The 18,359-nt window shown below is 37.9% G+C and overlaps 1 protein-coding gene across 3 annotated transcripts in view; it reads right to left on the bottom strand.

The window, feature by feature from the left end:
* LOC149186356 (uncharacterized) overlaps positions 1-18,359 on the bottom strand; it is a 191,771-nt gene that overhangs the window by 131,648 nt on the left and 41,764 nt on the right. For 2 of the 3 annotated variants that reach the window (XM_089410981.1, XM_089410983.1), the window contains exons 2-3: positions 9,604-9,797; positions 6,351-6,409 (exon numbers count right to left, since the gene is read on the bottom strand). In XM_089410981.1, the coding sequence (XP_089267107.1) occupies positions 6,351-6,409; positions 9,604-9,754 (210 nt within the window). In that variant the 5' untranslated portion in view covers positions 9,755-9,797. Of the gene's footprint in view, positions 1-6,350; positions 6,410-9,603; positions 9,798-10,691; positions 10,741-18,359 lie in introns of all 3 variants that reach the window. The other variant, XM_089410982.1, reaches the window with a different exon arrangement.

Raw genomic sequence — 18,359 nt, 5'->3', positions numbered from 1 at the left:
CTCCTCTTCCTTTATGTATTTGGCTCTATCTGCTGTTGACACCGCTGCACAAGTTTTGATTCCTATTTGTTTCTCTCCATCCCATGGCCTTTTCTCGCAGAGGTGTCTTCTAGCACGGGTGTATGAGCCTGTGTAATCAGTGTTGCAATGGGGGCAATGAAATTTAGTGGTTCCACCCCCTCTCCCTGTTTCAGCCCTGTGAACATATTTCCACAATGGAGTTTGGTCTTGTTTAGTTTTTTGAGGGTCATGTTCACCCTCCTCCACCTCCTCCTCACAGGGGTTTTCACCCATTTGACTTCCTCCGGCTTCTTCATCCACCTCTTCAGTTTGAGGCCCCCTCCGTTTCCTACTCTCCACCACCATAATAACCATAAAAGGGACCAGGAAGAGGAAAATGCCAATAAATATCCCCAGGTCCATGGTGTTTGATGTTTGTAGGGTTTTGAGTCTTGAATCTGCAAATTAATTTAGTTTATTGGGATTAATTCATTTAATTTATTAATTTAATTTAAATACATGATTTTTAAACAGTTAAACTCAAACAACTAAATTAAATCAACTAAATTAACTACCTAACCAGCTAAACTAACTAGATTACTAAGTTACTTACCTCTGCAGGCTTGCTCCTCGCTCCTTGGCAGTTGCTCCTCGCTCCTCAGCACTTGCTCTTCGCTCCAATGCTCTTGCTCCAGCTCCAACTTGCTCAATGAAGTGATAATGAAAGTTTTTTTGGCCCATTGGCCTTATAAAACAAAAAAAAAAATCAAAAATTTTTATTTTTTTCGGGTCCGGCGGATTTTTTTTTCCGCCGAACCGCTCCCGGCCCGGCCCGATTCGCTCCCGGAGCGTTTTTTAATGCCCGGGAGCGATCAGGGAGCGATCGCTCCCGGGCATTAAAAAACGCTCCGGGAGCGCGGGAGCGATCGCTCCCTGAGTCGCTCCCTAACAGACCAGGGAGCGTAAATTTTTTTACGGGAGCGCGCTCCCAAGCCGCTCCCGCCCGGAGCGCGCTTCGGGAGCGGGTTCGAAGGGGGGGGGCGCTCCCCCGCAACACTGGCCCAAATGATTACAACAAATTTGATTCTTTCTTTAAAATGCAACAAATTACAAAATAAAAAAACATGGGAAAACTGAATGATGACCACAGCAAAATATCTCCATGCCAATTCCTATGATCAACTCTAATCAAGCCACGTCTCTGCCACGGTGATCCTCCACAATTACCGACAGATATGCCTGTCTCTTTCTCCCCTTAGCTATTTGAATTCCCCCTTTCTGGAGCTAGATGCGATCAATTATGGTGGCATTAGCAGTGCTCTATAACATAGTTGTCGACCCATCCATATTTGGTTATCCCCGTGTTGTAGTATCGGGCCTTATCATATCGTAATTCTTATGAAAGAACTTTATGAAAACACAGAGTTATGATCGCCCTTAGCTTCTCTTGCTTAAGCTCCTTTATCACTTATCAACCATGGGACCACTGCCTATGACCAAAGGCTTAATGCATAGGCGTTGCAATATTGGAGCCTTCTATCCTCGTAACTTCATTTGAAATAACATCTCGTAAACATAAACTTTTGATGCCTTCAAGCTCCTCTTCCATTGGCCTTCTTCCTGTTTATACCATGGGACTGGGTATCGTGACCTTGGGCTCAGCGCTTGGGTGCTAAAGCCTTTGGGCTCCTGTCGGGGGCCTATCTCCCTTTGTAATTCATGCTTCACCCTTGGTCCTTTGGATGGTCATGACCAAGCGCCACCACATATCGGAGCCCCTTCACCATTGGAACTTTTCCAAATTAGAATTTACACAGGAGTTATGATATTCGCATTCCCAATATGGCCCATAGCACTTAGGTGCTAAATCTTCCCTTGGTTATGGGTTTTGTGGATCTCTCACGACCATGTGCCAGTATGCATCAAAAACCCTCTTCATCGGAAGTTTTCAAATTAAGAATTAACATTGGAGTTACGAAAACTCCTACTTCCGATGAGATCATAGCTCTTGGTGCTCGGCCACAACTCTACGCCCTTGGTTCTTTGGAGTTCCCATGACCAGGCGCCATATAATATCGAAGCCCTCTTCATCAAAAGTTTTCAAATTAAGAATTAACATTGGAGTTACGAAAACTCCCACTTCTGATGAGCTCATAGCTCTTGGTGCTCGGCCCCAGCTCTGCGCCCTTGGTTCTCTAGAGTTCCCATGATCGGGTGCCATATAATATCAATGCCCTCTTCATTGGAAGTTTTCAAATTAAGAATTATCATTGGAGTTATGAAAAATCCTACTTCCAGTGAGCTCATAGCTCTTGGTGCTCAGCCCCAACTCTGCGCCCTTGGTTCTCTGGAGTTCCCACGACCGGGCGCAATATAATAATGAAGCCCCTCTCATCGGAAGCTTTTCAATTAAGAATTAAAGCAGAGTTTCGATGCCACCATCCTTTGAAATTCCATCTTAGCACCTAAGTGCTCCGCCCAGTTCTGGACCCTTGGTCCCTTTGGTTTTCCATGACTGGGTGCCATATAATATCGAAGCCCCTCTCATCAGAACTTTTTCGAAAAGGAATTTAAAAGGGTTCCAATGTGATCGGGTCCCAAATTTCGGCACTCCTCTTTAGATTTCGGCCTCCGAAATTTTAGCCTCCCTTTGGATTTCAGCTTTCCTTTTGGCTTCGAGACTTAGGCTTTTGATTTTGGCTTCCTCCCTATGATTTTGGCCTCTGATATTTGCTCTCCTCTTTGGCCTTTTTGCACTTCGACTCCCCTTTTTGGCCACCATTTGACATCATTTGACACAATTGCAAAAAGGTGTAATAGGTGACAACAAAATCCATGCATATCCCAACCCCTGGTGGGCAAAGAGCTGCCTCACCTTAAGGGGTAATCGCTGCTTATATCATACACAACATGCTTTCGTCTCTCTGAGCGATGAGTAGTATAATAAAGAAAAAAAAATCAAAAAACGGTAAAAGGAAAAGGAATAAGGGTGGGAAAACAAAAGGTTGGGTTAACTCATGTACTACGATTTCTCCCCCCTACATCTATACACTCAAATATGTGGACATTCCTCATCATTACCACCCTTGAACCCATGGCATTTGGCTTTGAGACCCTTGTGTCCCTATCCACTTCATCATTATTCACATGACCCCTATCACCTAAAGGATGTACCTTGGACATGTCTTTCCCTTTAGGGGCTAGGAACATCTAATAGGGTTGTTTATTAGCCACTTCCACGTAGGAAGGTACCACTATTACATGCTCAAAGCCCCAAATTTGGAAGGGAAACTAATTATGAAGTCTCATTTGTGCCCTTAATTAACAAGCTTGGTTCACTTAGGTGCACTAATGAATTATTGTACCTGATGGTGAGGAGACGCATTGGATCTTATATGTAATTGGCATGTTGTTTCATCATGGGATGAGTAACTTAACTAGGGCCCAAGCCCACCAAAGGATCATATTGACACTTGTAAAGGATGCGTTGAGAGCCATGGGACTCCATCATGTGATAGTGCATTTTATCTCATTGGCACCCTCAGTGCCTTCAATAGCTTGTTCATCGCCCCACATTATTCATGAGATGATGCACTTGGACCAGAATTGCCACAATCGGCTTAGCAATGTACACATGGTTTAGCAATTGATCCAAGGCCCAGAGGAGGTTTGTCTCACCCTTGAGACATTGAGGAGCAAGCACCATCATCAGTGCCCCCACCTGGAGCAGTCTACAGGCTTATCTTTCACCAGGAGACTCATGAGACCAGTATTTGTGCCCCAAAGCCACTTTGGAGCACCACACGATGACTTACTTCGACATTAAGGGGCCATCCCCTTGTGCATCATTTATGGAGCCCTCTCTCTCATTTCGGCACTTCCAACAGCCTCACTTCATCATGACGTCATCATTTCGGCCTACTATTGGATGGTTTATTCATAATTTTTTAAGCTACTTGGTGGGCTTGTCACCAAGGCCTTATTTCTACACATTAAAATAATATTAGGGGCTTTAGAATAGGAATTCGACCTCTAAAGGTCTAATATCAATAAAACTCGCTCTCATTGTGAGAGAGCATCTCATCACTTGAATTTAGAGTAGAAATTTTCAAATTATGTTTGGATAAAACTCTTCCTTTGTGTCTCCTCTAGAGGATCTCAAATTTTGGTGGAATTCCCATGGTTATTTCTCCATAAATTTGTGTGCCCTAGGTGTGCCCTAGAAGGGAAACCTAGTTAGTTTTCCTTGGATAAGGTGGCCTTCTTGAGGGTCATATGAGCCTAGTATTCAGTAGAATAAATCATAAGAGACCCTTTTCCCTCTCTTACCTTGACCTAGCAAACACCTTGGAAGAACTTCTTCCCACATTTATCCCTAAAAACCCTAGGTCTAGCGTAAGCTTTCACTAGGACTCTTAAGAAGAGCGAAAGGCCTATTTGAGGTGTCAAACCATTTCGTAGACTTCTTGAGAGGTCCTATCTCACCTTTGGAGCCTTGACTCTAGGCATACTTATCATTATTGCAAATATCTTAAGCCCTAGGTCTTGATTGTTAGAAAATGTAACTATGTTCGGTCTTGAGTCATTATGTAATGTACTTGTCAAAAAAATAAAGAAAAGATTTTTTATTAATGTAACAATGACTTATTAAGGCATGGCTTTCATGCTTGGGTCATCATTACATTAGTCAAAGTCTCCATTAGGACTCCTAGGATTAATATTGAGTTTATAGAGTCATTGTACATTCAAAGAGACCCTTCTTGGGCTTTCGAATCATGTAAAAAGGTTTTATATAAAATCAAATATGAATTATGTACCCTCCACATCATGTCAGCATAAGGGAGATCAAGTCAGCCTAACGACCCCCATTCGACCCACAAGAAGCCTATATATTCAAGGAGGTCGAAGTCATTTGGATCACTCACTCTCAAGGAAGTTTGATATCTCAAGAAGAGCTGGAGAAGTATGAAGTTTGTTGTTGGGAGGACGAAAGAAGTGTGAGTTTGGGGGAGTCTCTAGAGAAGAAGAAAATCAAGCTTTTGGTGCCTCTCTCTCTCTATTTCGTGTTCTGGGTTGGGAGATCAAAGTCTCCTAAGATTTCACTGTTGCCGGACGCTGCATGTCGTCAGAATCTGCTGCCTAGTCAAAGTTGCTGGAAGAGGTCAAAGATGTTGGAGGTTGACATGGTGTGAAAGGAAAGTTTGGTCTTGGTCTAGGGTAAAGAGTCTCAAAGAATATCATTGAAAGGAAGAATTATCTAAACAGGGTTTTCTCCTCGAGGGGGGTTTTGCCCTGGCATGTGCCTATATCTTGTGTCTCTTGTTTTGTGATCTTCATACACATGTAATATGGTAATTGCTTGATGAAAGATAAAATAATAAAGAAGTAAAAGAAGCCAACACACTCACAAGTAATTATCAAGAAAGGAGAATCAAAACCTAATATAATATCTTTGATTTTCCAACATTGATCTCCATCCTAGGTCTTTCTTGGAGAGCCTTTAGCTTCCTTGAAGCGTTGAATCATTGGTGTGTCTCTCCTTGAATGGGCTTAGTGGAATCACTTCACACATAGATCATTGATCCTTCCTTTTCAAGTGATTCCTCTCCTACCGGGACTCCTCCCATCAGTGAAAGTCCGTAAAGAGCAGGGGACATTGACTGAGGTGACAGTGGGTCTTTGTCCCATTGTTGTCACTTGGTCTAGTAGTTGTCCCATAGGTTCCCCTCCTAGGGCCCTGCTAGATTTTGTGGCAACAGTTCATACAGTTGAATAAGTAAATATATTAAAAAACATAAACCCTATCAGGAATTCAAATTTAAAATATAGAACAATAAAATGGTGAAAAGAAAAGGGAGCTGATGAACAAAATATTCTTCAACATCAAAGATTACTCATCGAATAAGTGACCTTCAGTACAAGTATTAGGAGTCAGGATTTAGTTTAGCGAAGACATGAACTAGAATTATGTTTTCCAGTAACCCAAAACTGATTAGAACTATCTTGCTGTAGCAATTGAAACGAATTTCAAAGTCATTAACTGCAAATTAAAGAAAAGAATAAAAGAGATAATTTTGTTAATGTCCAACAAATAATGACAAATAGGTCAATGGGACTGCTAAGTACAATATAATCCCTGATAGAATGAATGGTTGACAACAGATCATCTAATCATCATTTTGTAGTATTATTAAAACAACAAAGAAAATAAATTGGAAATACATGAAAAATTAAAGCAGTAAAACCATATTCTCTTACTAAAAGGGAGCAAAATACAGTTGAGAATTGTAAAAATAATAAAACCTCAAAATAGTCCCAGTTTTCAAATAAACCATATCATAACAACATACCTCAAGCTTAGCATTCAACCTCTGTCTCTGGACTTCCACATCCTCTAGATCTGATAGATCTGAAAATACAAAAAATCATCTTTCAGCTTTCTAGTAGGCAAAGGTGATGTCCAACAATATTACGAAGGTCTATCCAGATTCCAAACCCATCTACACAAAGTTGAAAGTTGATAAAGGAGTGATTCACTTCATGAAACTCCTTTAAATGAAAATGCTTAACCCAAAAAACAAATAAACCTCTCCCCTTCTCTCACATTCATACATACATGCATATTGATGAACATATACATATATGTTATCATTCTCCACTAGTCAATGCGTCTGCCTGTATTGCCACACCTTTCCTTCTAACAAATTCACATGCAATTATAGAGGCACCGACTAAAAATCAAAATTTCAAGTTACATCTCCCTTAATATTTATCCCGAGGAAAGTGGAACCTATTAAAGTTATTAGCCCAAGAAGTTCTGCAACATGGAATTGTTAGAAATTCTAAATTCTAAATAATTCAGTTCAAAAATATGGACTTTGAAAGCAAGATAAAATACTACTAAGCAAATTAGGGTTTTAAAGGTTTTAAAAATGCTCAATAGATCAGGGAGGAGAGTGATGGGTAATGAGAGTGGGGCATGATGCAGGTAAGGACAACGGGGATGTGCATGCGCTGACAGATCTGAGCAATGGTACAACTACAGACACAAGCACAACAGGACAATATACAGGTACATATGACTGTAAGGGCACAGAGTCAACAGTATTTGCTGGTATGGTCACGAGTTCAGCTGGAAAAGTGATGGGCAGATTTGGGTACAGGATTAAAGATGAATTCCACACCTACAGAGAACGCAGCAAGTATGAACTCCTTGGAGAAGGTATGGGTTGATGCTACAGCTTGGTATTAGCCTCATATTGTACGAGGGGTTACACCCGTTGTTTTTATCACAATGGTTGTTTTTATCACAGTGGATGGATTGCGGTGTGGTGCCTATGGAATGGATTGAAGGTATGCACATTCATATCAATTGATTGGGTTAATCCTTTGGATTGGAGGAAACTCACTCTTCTCTGGTTAATTGTGATAGCATGTCTTTGCTTGATGGATCATCATATATATACCAGCATAGATCCATCTTAACCAAAGATCTAACATGACCCGAGAGGGATCAAAATTCTTCAGGTGCAAACTTATTTTAGAGTGCAAAAAACAATTTGTGATTTTTTATTGTTCAAACTGTATTTTGGAATAACATGTGCATTGAGTCATTTTATTAATATATTTTAAGTACACATCAATATTAATTTATATTAAAATATTTTATTCACAATTGACATTGGATATTTTATTCTATACAGCATTAAAATATTTTCTTTTAACATTTTTTTCTATATATAGATATATATGAAGTTGATATCAGGTGTTAAAATATTTTTTACTTTTTTTTTATTATAGCCGACAATGCTTTTCTATTTTGAGAATATTTTATTTTTATTTTAAGGAGGACGGACATACTTACACATCGCCTTCACACTGCACTGTAGAATGGGCCTCTCGGCTCATATATATATATATATATATATATATATATATATATATATATTCGGTGATGATGCTTGCTTGCTTCCTCATATGATCATGGTGTTGCCCGTGGTATACTTGTTACATTTTTTGCTCATGTATGATGGTCCTAACCCTCCAAGGGGTTGGAAAATGGTGGTGCCAGATGTGACACGGCATACTTTTAGACAATAACAGTTGATGGATACAGGGTCATTGTCATAGCTGCACTGTGCACATACTCTTCTTGGCACTTCCCTTGTGACATGCCAGAAAACTGCTCAACTGTGGGTGTGCAATGTCTAGAGGAGAGTCTGTTGCTAAGTGCATTTGTTTGACTGCACCCCTTAAAGCAGATCATCATGGAATCATTGTGACATGGCATACTTTTAATGGACAGCAGTTGATGGATACAGGATCATTGTCATAGATGCATATACTCTTCTTCGCACTTCCCTTATGGCATGCCAGAAAACTGCTCAACTGTGGGTGTGCAGTGTCTAGAGGAGAGTATGTTGCCAAGTGCACTTGTTTGGCTGCCCCCCTTAGAGCACATCATCATGGGGGGTGCACTAGTTCTGATGATCTATTCTTGTTATACCATGTGTAGCTGATGTGCATTGTCTCAATGGTTAGCATCATCACATCTTGTTTGGAAGCTTGCATCTAGCATGAGGTGTTTGAGGGTCTTAATAAGAATTGCTCACAGAATTTGGGGAGGGATACATATCAACAAAGGGTTTCTGTAAGTTTTATTCATTAATTATTTCCCTTGGATGTAGTAATTTAATTACTGGCATACTCACTCTGGTTTATGTTTATTATTATGTAATATTTCTTTCTGACACATTTTTATGGTAATGAAACACATATTTCCTAATGGTTGGAAGTCCCTTGAGAATATTGGCCATCTCGTGGAGAGGTGGCATCCTTTAGTTGGCTAAGTGTTTGAGGGAGTAGAGCACCCTACTTGTTTTGGCTTCTTTGCACATTATTGGAGGCAGGGAACCCGTTGGCACAATTTTCTAGGTTGCTCCACATGTGCACCCTGATTTTGGTCACTTGGTTATGAAGTTGCACATTATTTTGACTACATTATTATTATTTTGCATTTGCCATCTCCTAGAATGAATTATTCATATTATTTCTTGGAGATGTGTTGATGCATGTGCTTCTAACCATCTTGGCACATTTCTCTGGGGCACATCCTCAGGAGAGAAGATTCTAAAATAATCAGGACAGTGATTGGTAAGACTCATAAAACTGTAAGTATCATGTAGGAATGCCTTATGGGGCATAACCTATTGAAGAAAATGCCATGCTTAGACCTTAGGGTCATTTTTGGGTAGCAAATTTATTACGAGACCAACATAGAAACATTTGTTGCAAAATAGCTAGAATCTGAAAGCCAATTTTTGACATCACTCATGCAAAAGAATATTTATAAGTTGTTTTCCCTATTTTTCCGCTACAAATGATTTTAATTTGACTGAACTGCACAAAAGCCACAGATAAACATATTGGGAACGGTATCTAGCATACCAATAATGAAAAGAAAACATGTTGGATTAATGTCACGGCAGTAAGAAATTCACTGTGTGCAAGTTGCATTTAAAATTGCAAACATTCCCATCTCAGTCAATAAAGTTGGCGACATTCCAAACTCACTCTATGATTGTTTAAAGCTACCACAATTACCTGCAACATCTTCATCTTCCTCATCATTTGCACTACCAGGTAGGTCTTCCATAACTATATCCTTCGCCATATCCGTTGAATAAGAGCATCTGCCATTATCTTTTGTAATCTTTTGACTTTGGTCACCCTCTAAGCAATATTCTACATCCATTACTTCTTCTGTGGCTTGGTATCAGTGTTCCACCTGCTTCAACCTAAGAAAGAAAAAACCCATTAATTAGCCATCTCCATATCTGAATTCAAATATACTCATTACTACAGATGAATGTGAAGACTTTAGGTATTTGTATAAGAAAACTGGTGTCCCAAGCATCTCCCGTAGAAGTTCAATTTTCAACTAACTGATTCCCCCACATTCAAATAAAGATTTCTCTCAAAGCAGAAAAAAGAAACCAAATTCAGAATTCCCCTTTATCAATCACTAGAAGAGGAAACACTCCTTAATTTACTCTAGGAAAAGAGTTGAATGGCATAAAGCAAGAAAACTTTACAATGGATAATCTCAGCAATAGTCCATCAAGTGCAGAGAGAAGATAGTTTCAATAGAATGAGTGTAGACACAAAATATTAACCATCCAAAATTATTAAGATGTTGAGGACTTTGTAGTCAAAGAATTGTAGCAGCAACAACTGAAATGCACATAAATAAGAATCCAATGGAAATTCCAAATTGTTTCAAAAACCCTACCAGCCTAATATTAATAATGAAACCTATTTAGACAGCAATTCTAATAAACAACTATAGTTGATGAAATTCTGTATAAGGTGATATTAAGTATGAAATTATGAATCGTATATGGTAGAGAACTACTAGTCTAGAAGGTGGTCCCAGGACCAGTGAAGTATAGACAACTAATGTGTTTTGAAATGAATGCAGTTAGAACTAATATACTGGAGCATATATTACTGAAATTGAGCACTCTTACCAGAGCTAAATGATAGATTTGACATCTTATTTCTATATTGACAGGTTCTTATCCAGCACCACTATTAAACATCTATAGTGATGTTGAATTTAAAACATTGCAAGTAAATTTTAAAAAGCATTAATTCGTTTTCCACAGAGCAGAGAAAAAATTATTTTTCACCAAAACGAGGTTCTTGCTGACCAATTAAAACTTCCTGGAGAAGGCATTCCTGAAAGTGAAAAAGAAAATAAGGAAAATTCAATCAGAAACCCAGAGCTTACCTTCAAATACACCAACAATAACAAGAAAAAATACAAATACACATGCCAGAAATGCAACAGTAAATAGAAAATGCATAAAATGAAACTAGGGATCATGTCTAATCCAACAAGCAAACAGTAACAGAAAGACCTAAATTCAGAGAAAAACAGTGACTATAGGACTTAAATAGCCTCAAATAATATCTTAGTCAGTGACACCGTCAGATGATAGCAAAGATGACCCCTAACCTCACTCCCTCAAAGCTCAGAGAATGTAGTTGGCCATTCATTATGAAAAAAGTTATTGTTGAAAATACTGAGAGGGGGGGGTGAATTAGTGTTTCATAAATTTCAACAATTTAAGAATCAAAACAATTAACCAATAACATCAAATCAAATGAACAAGACATATATATATATATATATAGGACTTTGTAGTCAAAGAACTGTACCAGCAACAACTGAAATGCACATAAATAAGAATCCAATGGAAATTCCAAATTGTTTCAAAAACCCTACCAGCATAATATTAATAATGAAACTTAGTTAGACAGCAATTCTAATAAACAACTATAGTTGTAAAGTGATATTAAGTATGAAATTATGAATTGTATATGGTAGAGAACTAATAGTCTAGGAGGTGGTCCCAGGACCAGTGAAGTATAGTCAACTAATGTGCTTTGAAATGAATGCAGTTGGAACTAATATACTGGAGCATATATTACTGAAATTGAGAACAGCTAAATGATAGATTTGACATCTATATTGACAGGTTCTTATCCAGCACCACTATTAAACATCTAAAGTGATGTTGAATTTAAAACATTGCAAGTAAATTTTAAAAAGCATTAATTTGTTTTCCCCAGAGCAGAGAAAAAAAAAATTTCACTAAAAAGAGGTTCTTGCTGAGCAATTAAAACTTCCTGGAGAAGGCATTCCCAAAAGTGAAAAAGAAAATAAGAAAAATTCAATCAGAAACCAAGAGCTTACCTTCAAAATACACCAACAATAACAAGAAAAAATACAAATACACATGCCATAAATGCAACAGTAAATAGAAAATGCATAAAATGAAACTAGGTATCATGTATAATCCAACAAGCAAACAGTAACACAAAGACCTAAATTCAGAAAAATAACTGGCTAAAGGATTTGAACAGACTCAAATAATATCTTAGTCAGTTACACCGTCAAACGATAGGGGGGGGTGAATCAGTGTTTCATAAATTTCAACAATTTAAGAATCAAAACAATTAACCAATAACATCAAATCAAATGAACAAGACATATATATATATATATATAGGACTTTGTAGTCAAAGAACTGTACCAGCAACAACTGAAATGCACATAAATAAGAATCCAATGGAAATTCCAAATTGTTTCAAAAACCCTACCAGCATAATATTAATAATGAAACTTAGTTAGACAGCAATTCTAATAAACAACTATAGTTGTAAAGTGATATTAAGTATGAAATTATGAATCGTATATGGTAGAGAACTAATAGTCTAGGAGGTGGTCCCAGGACCAGTGAAGTATAGTCAACTAATGTGCTTTGAAATGAATGCAGTTGGAACTAATATACTGGAGCATATATTACTGAAATTGAGAACAGCTAAATGATAGATTTGACATCTATATTGACAGGTTCTTATCCAGCACCACTATTAAACATCTAAAGTGATGTTGAATTTAAAACATTGCAAGTAAATTTTAAAAAGCATTAATTTGTTTTCCCCAGAGCAGAGAAAAAAAAAATTTCACTAAAAAGAGGTTCTTGCTGAGCAATTAAAACTTCCTGGAGAAGGCATTCCCAAAAGTGAAAAAGAAAATAAGAAAAATTCAATCAGAAACCAAGAGCTTACCTTCAAAATACACCAACAATAACAAGAAAAAATACAAATACACATGCCATAAATGCAACAGTAAATAGAAAATGCATAAAATGAAACTAGGTATCATGTATAATCCAACAAGCAAACAGTAACACAAAGACCTAAATTCAGAAAAATAACTGGCTAAAGGATTTGAACAGACTCAAATAATATCTTAGTCAGTTACACCGTCAAACGATAGCAAAGATGACCCCTGACCTCACTCCCTCAAAGCTCAAACAATGTAGTTGGTTGTTCATTAGTGTTTCATAAATTTCAACAATTTAAGTATCAAAAGAATTAACCAATAACATCACATCAAATGAACACAAGACATATATATATACGCACACACACACACACACAATATCTTTATATTACAAAGGAAGCTACAACCTCTTGTTTAACAGTTACCACTGGAAGGGCTACAATCCCAAGATTTACCAGCACCCACTGGAAGGAGGCAACAACCCCCTGAAGGAAACTACAACTTCCTTACCTAGCACCACCCTACCACCCTATACAATAAAAGGCAAAATAATATCTTCTTGGGCTCCCATACCAGGGACAATGGCCTAATTACAACAACACTCAAACAACTTCAGTTTAGACCCTCTTCAAAGCCAGAGCCAAAAAGTCTGCTTCAACACTCTCCAAGTCTGCTCAAAATAAGGCTTTATTGTTGAAAACACTGAGATGGGGGGTGAATCAGTGTTTCATAAATTTCAACAATTTAAGTATCAAAACAATTAACCAATAACATCGCATCAAATGAACAAAAGACACACACATATATATATAGACACACACACACAAACAATATCTTTATATTCCAAAGGAAAAGCTACAACCTCTGGTTTACCAGCTACGATTGGAAGGGCTACAACCCCAAGATTTACCAGCTCCCACTGGAAAGAGGCGACAACCCCCTGAAGGAAACCACAACTTCCTTACCCAGCACCACCCTGCTACCCTATACAATAAAAGGCAAAATAATATCTTCTTGGGCTCCCATACCAGGGACAATGGCCTAATTACAACAATACTCAAACAACTTCAGTTCAGACCCTCTTCAAACCCAGAGGCAAAAAGTCTGCTTCAACACTCTCCAAGTCTGCTCAAAATAAGGCCTCCAAATTTGCTTCAAGTCTGCTACAAAGATGGCTTCAAGAATGCTTCAAAATTTATTCCAAAAGATCTTCAAGATCTTCTTCAAGTCTGCTCCAATACAGCTTCAAAGAAGGCTTCAAATTTTTCTCCAAGGCTGCAACAAGGAAGGCTTAAGAATGCTTAGGAAGTCCAGCTCAAAATCTTCTTTAATAAGCTTCAAGATGGCTCCAATAAGCTGATATACTGTCTTCAAATTATGCTTCAGAATGTCTCCAAAAGAGCCCTGAAAACAGAGGACAAGAACAGCATTAAGTCTGTCACAAAAGAGGTTGCAATGTAAGGCCGAAATACTCTCTTCCACAGGGCCAAATGTCCACGGGAGGACCCAAATTTCAGACCCTGAATCTATCACAGGAGTCTGAGTTATCTGCTTTCCTCAGGCCCGAATTTCCACAGGCCCGAGCCTCTTCAACAGGACCGAATCACAGATCTTGGTCTGTCCTTCAGGCCGAACCACAGGCCGAATTAGGCAGCGAATTGTTGCTATAATCTAGGCCAAGTTTTTCCAAAAAATGGGCTGAGATACAGGCTGTGGGAGAGGTCGACATCTGCTCCTAAAGTAGACAAGCTTTTCCCCAAAACCGATCAAGAAATTGCCAATAACCATAACCCTAAACCAAAGAAACCAGAATCCAAAAAAATGCTTCTTTAATTTGCCTTCCTTCAGATTCTCGTTTAAGCACAAGGCCTTGGATATTTTTGTCTCGGATTTCTTCTTTTTGTCTCAGACCACCGAATTTGCTTGCCTTAATTGCCCATGGCTGAGGTAATATAAAGTGGATGGGAGAGCCAAGTTTGGGGCCGACCTGCCCAATGAAATGTTGTGGCTTTTGCTGGAGCCAACATTATATTTTTGTGAACAGACATGACTATATTTGAAGCGGACTTGGTGGAGATGAATGCGACGAGTTTAGGGGAGGTTTAGGATACTTAAAAAATCAATTTTTGACTTCCATGTCATCTTCTTTCAAGTTGATTAGGACACAAGGATTTTGGTCAATAGTTTTGACTTTCTTGAAGGGTTTGCAATGAAATACTGAAGCCATAAATTAATAGGGCATGATCTGATGCAAAAACCCATTCATTTGGGGAATCAATCTTCTAAAATTATCCTCTCCAACCAGGAGGACCCGTGAAATGTGCCACCTATCAAACAAAACAGAATGACAAGGGATACCACTCTAGGAGGTCCTTGTATCTAAAAATATTAACCTTCGCATGCAATTTACCAAACCAAGTGTGGGCCCATTCACCCTTGACATCAATGACAAATTCTTCTAACAATTTCCCCCTTTGTCATTGATGTCAACACTCATGCTCCCCCTATCTCAATGCTTCACTTCCTCCGTCTTCATGCTGCATTTCCTTTCACCCTTTGACATCAATGGCAAAGGGTGACTCATGTCTTTGCGGCTGCTCCTGCTGAACATATGGCACTCAGCATGACTTTTGTCTTCTTATCCTTTCCTTCTTTGTCGTTCCTACAATTCTTTTGCTTGGCCGCAATTTTATTCTGCTCTACTTGGTCTAGAATATATATGTTGTTTGGTCTTCATGTGGTTGTTGCAACCAATCTTTTTTAATCTTCTTTGATTTCGCACTTCTGAGAGTCAAACAAGAGATTATACCCTTGATCACACATCTTGCCAACACTGAGAAGATTGTGCTTCAAATCCTTAACTAGCAAAACATTTTGTGCTTTCATATGTTCACTTCCAAGACTTGCTACACCTTTTCCAATTATCTTGACAAAAGAGTTGTCTCCAAATGCAACATTGTCACCCTTTTCTTTTAGGCTGACAAATTTGTTTTTATCTACAGTCATATGTGTCGAGCATCTGCTGTCTATGTACCATTCATCTTCTTTATCTTCAACAATCAATGCTAAGTTGCAATATTCCTTCTTTTTCCTTTCCCATTTCATAGCTGGCTTTTCTGTCTTTATGATTGGAGCAGCAATTTCAACCCTGTAATCATGTGCCTTGTCACCAAGATTATTGCATTTGTAGCACACAATATTTTGATTCATTAGTGGCTCAAATGGATTGTAGTTTCTATTGGTATTGTTGACTACTCAGTGTCAACTACCCCTTGAGCAGAGTTCAATGCAGAACAATCAGAAATTTTCCAAATTTCATCATCATCGCGCAGCTTCTGGTCATCATAATGTAATCTAAATTTTGCAGCTCGGCAGGCCATTGTGTAAAAATGATTCTAGTATGTTTATAAAGTCGTGTAAAACATCTAGATAAGCCTATGATTTTTACCAAAGAGTTTCACTCTAGGGATTTTTTTCCCTCCGCCAATTATTTGTGTTTTTAAACATTTATAATTGGTAGAGTTTTTCTCCCGAGCATGCCCCAAAGCTAGAGTGGGGCTCAATGGTGAGGTCTTAGGTGAGTCCTAGTGTATAGAGTCTATGTAAATTATCATACTAGATCATCTGTAAAGTGATGTGGAATTTGGTTGAATCTAGAGGTCATATTTTTATTGTCAAAATTCCCCTTCTAAAATGGGATTTTCATGTAATATTTTATGTAAAGATGTAAAAAAGTGTTGTCTATAGAGGTTCTAGGGGGTGTGAGTACTGAAATTTATACCTCAATGCCTAAACTTTCTATTTAGACACACTTTGAGGGTGGAAATATATGTGTAAACCCCTCTAGAGTCATTATTTTTATTTTCTGGCAAAAATGGTAAAATAATTAGCTAGAAATTGGTCAAAAATTAAAATGAGAGAAAACAATTATTTCTCTAGGTGGAAAAATAATTAAAAAGGGAATGTGCACTTTCCAAAGAAGGGATTAAATTGAAAGTTGAGAAAAGTCTCATTTCCAAGGCAGAAAAGTCCCACAAAAAATTCGTCAGGCAAGAAGAAAAATAAATTCTCATGGGAAATCAAATTTTTGGTCTAGGTGGTTATTTTGAATGAGGGAATTTCAAGAAAAATATTTTTGAAGATATTCTAGTGGTCCAAAACCACTCCAGGGTCAAAGATTGGTCCATCCAGCTCATCAATCAAGGAAGTCGAATTTTTCTATGGATCTATGCAGCAATAATCAAGGGTTCGAATTATTTTGAGGAAGATCAAGCCATGGATCAAGTCAACTAGTCGTTTTTTCCACTTGGAGGCTCTCACACTCTCATTTTTCTATATAAGGAAGCTCTAAGCTCCTCATTTGTATCATGATAAAATCTTGAGCTCTTGGCTAAGTGAAGCTCTGCTACTTTTGTAATATTATAATAAAGAAACAAAAAAACAAACCAATAAAAACAACAACAACAAAAAATCTGAGCAAGAAAATAAAGTCTTTGGGGCAAAGCTATGGTGTTATTCTTCAGTTATATGGTAATATCTTTCTGATCTATTGTGCTTCATGTTCTACTAATGTTTTAATTGTTATTTCCATTAGCTCTTGAAGATTCATTGGTGTATAGTTATCTTGCATCATTGTTTAGATTTGGAGAAACACTTTAGGATGAGTAGATCTATTGGTTTTCGGTTAAACCCTTAGACTCCTCTTCCACTGTGTTATCCAAATCTCTATGGATCTAACAAATACTTTTCAAGTGTGTAGAAAATAATATTGTTGATCAGATCTTGGATACTTGGGGACATTCTCGGTTGAATTAACCAACTATTCAGGGCATAGAAGCTGAGGAACCCATAGTGGGTCATCTGAAGACTTATCATTCGAAATAAGAAAAGGGGTTTTCTTGCCATTTGCTCTAGATCAAATTTTATCTATCTTTAAATCTTCCAAATTATTTTTAGAGCTTTAAATGAATAGATTTGCTATTGAAGAGCTTGTTCTTGTAAATTTGTAAATAGATCTTGTATATATTTTCCTCTAACTCTTATATATATTTGTCCACCCTGTATATATCTATTGACATTTTTCTTTTGTTCTCTTGCAGATCTGAAGAAAGGGACGAGGGTTTTATTTTTTATTTTGTTTGCAGGTGGATTAGCCCAATGAATCAAAGAGAAACGAATTTTTTTTGGGAGGTTATACCCTCATCTAGCCTAGCAGCTAGGGTTTCAGTGCAAAGAACATCTTTTGTAGGGTCGTATAGCATCTTAGCCCTCTCTCTTCAGGGTCGCAAGCCTATAAGCCATCTCTAGGCCTTTCAAAAGGGAGAATTCAATTTTTTTGTAGCTTGGATCTCACTGAAATTCTTTTAGGGAAGCCGAACTGGCTTTGAGACCCTTCCTCACACCAAAGTCGATTTTATTTGCAACGGTTTCCACTTATAATTTTTGTAAATAATTTTTTGGATTGTTTCTCAAATTTTTTCTTTCCAAATCTAACTCGGGTTCCAATTTTCTAGATCAGATACACATTTTTGGGCTCAAGTTTTTATTTATATTTATTTGGGCTAGTCGTTGACTTCTTGGCTCATTTTTGGCTTAGCCGCAAGGCCTTTAGTGCCTCAATTTGCTTCAAATATTTTATGGCTAACCCTTTCTTGTTTGCTGAGAAATCGTTCACATTTTCAAGGATTTATACATCTATTTTCTTGGCTAGGAGCTAGCCTTT

Source organism: Pinus tabuliformis, chromosome 3_1 (assembly GCF_031772625.1).
Source record: "Pinus tabuliformis cultivar Carrire ecotype Pingquan chromosome 3_1, CPIR1, whole genome shotgun sequence".
Lineage (NCBI taxonomy): Eukaryota > Viridiplantae > Streptophyta > Pinopsida > Pinales > Pinaceae > Pinus > Pinus tabuliformis.
Note: the sequence above shows the minus strand (reverse complement) of the source record. Positions and strands in the feature narration are given on the sequence as shown.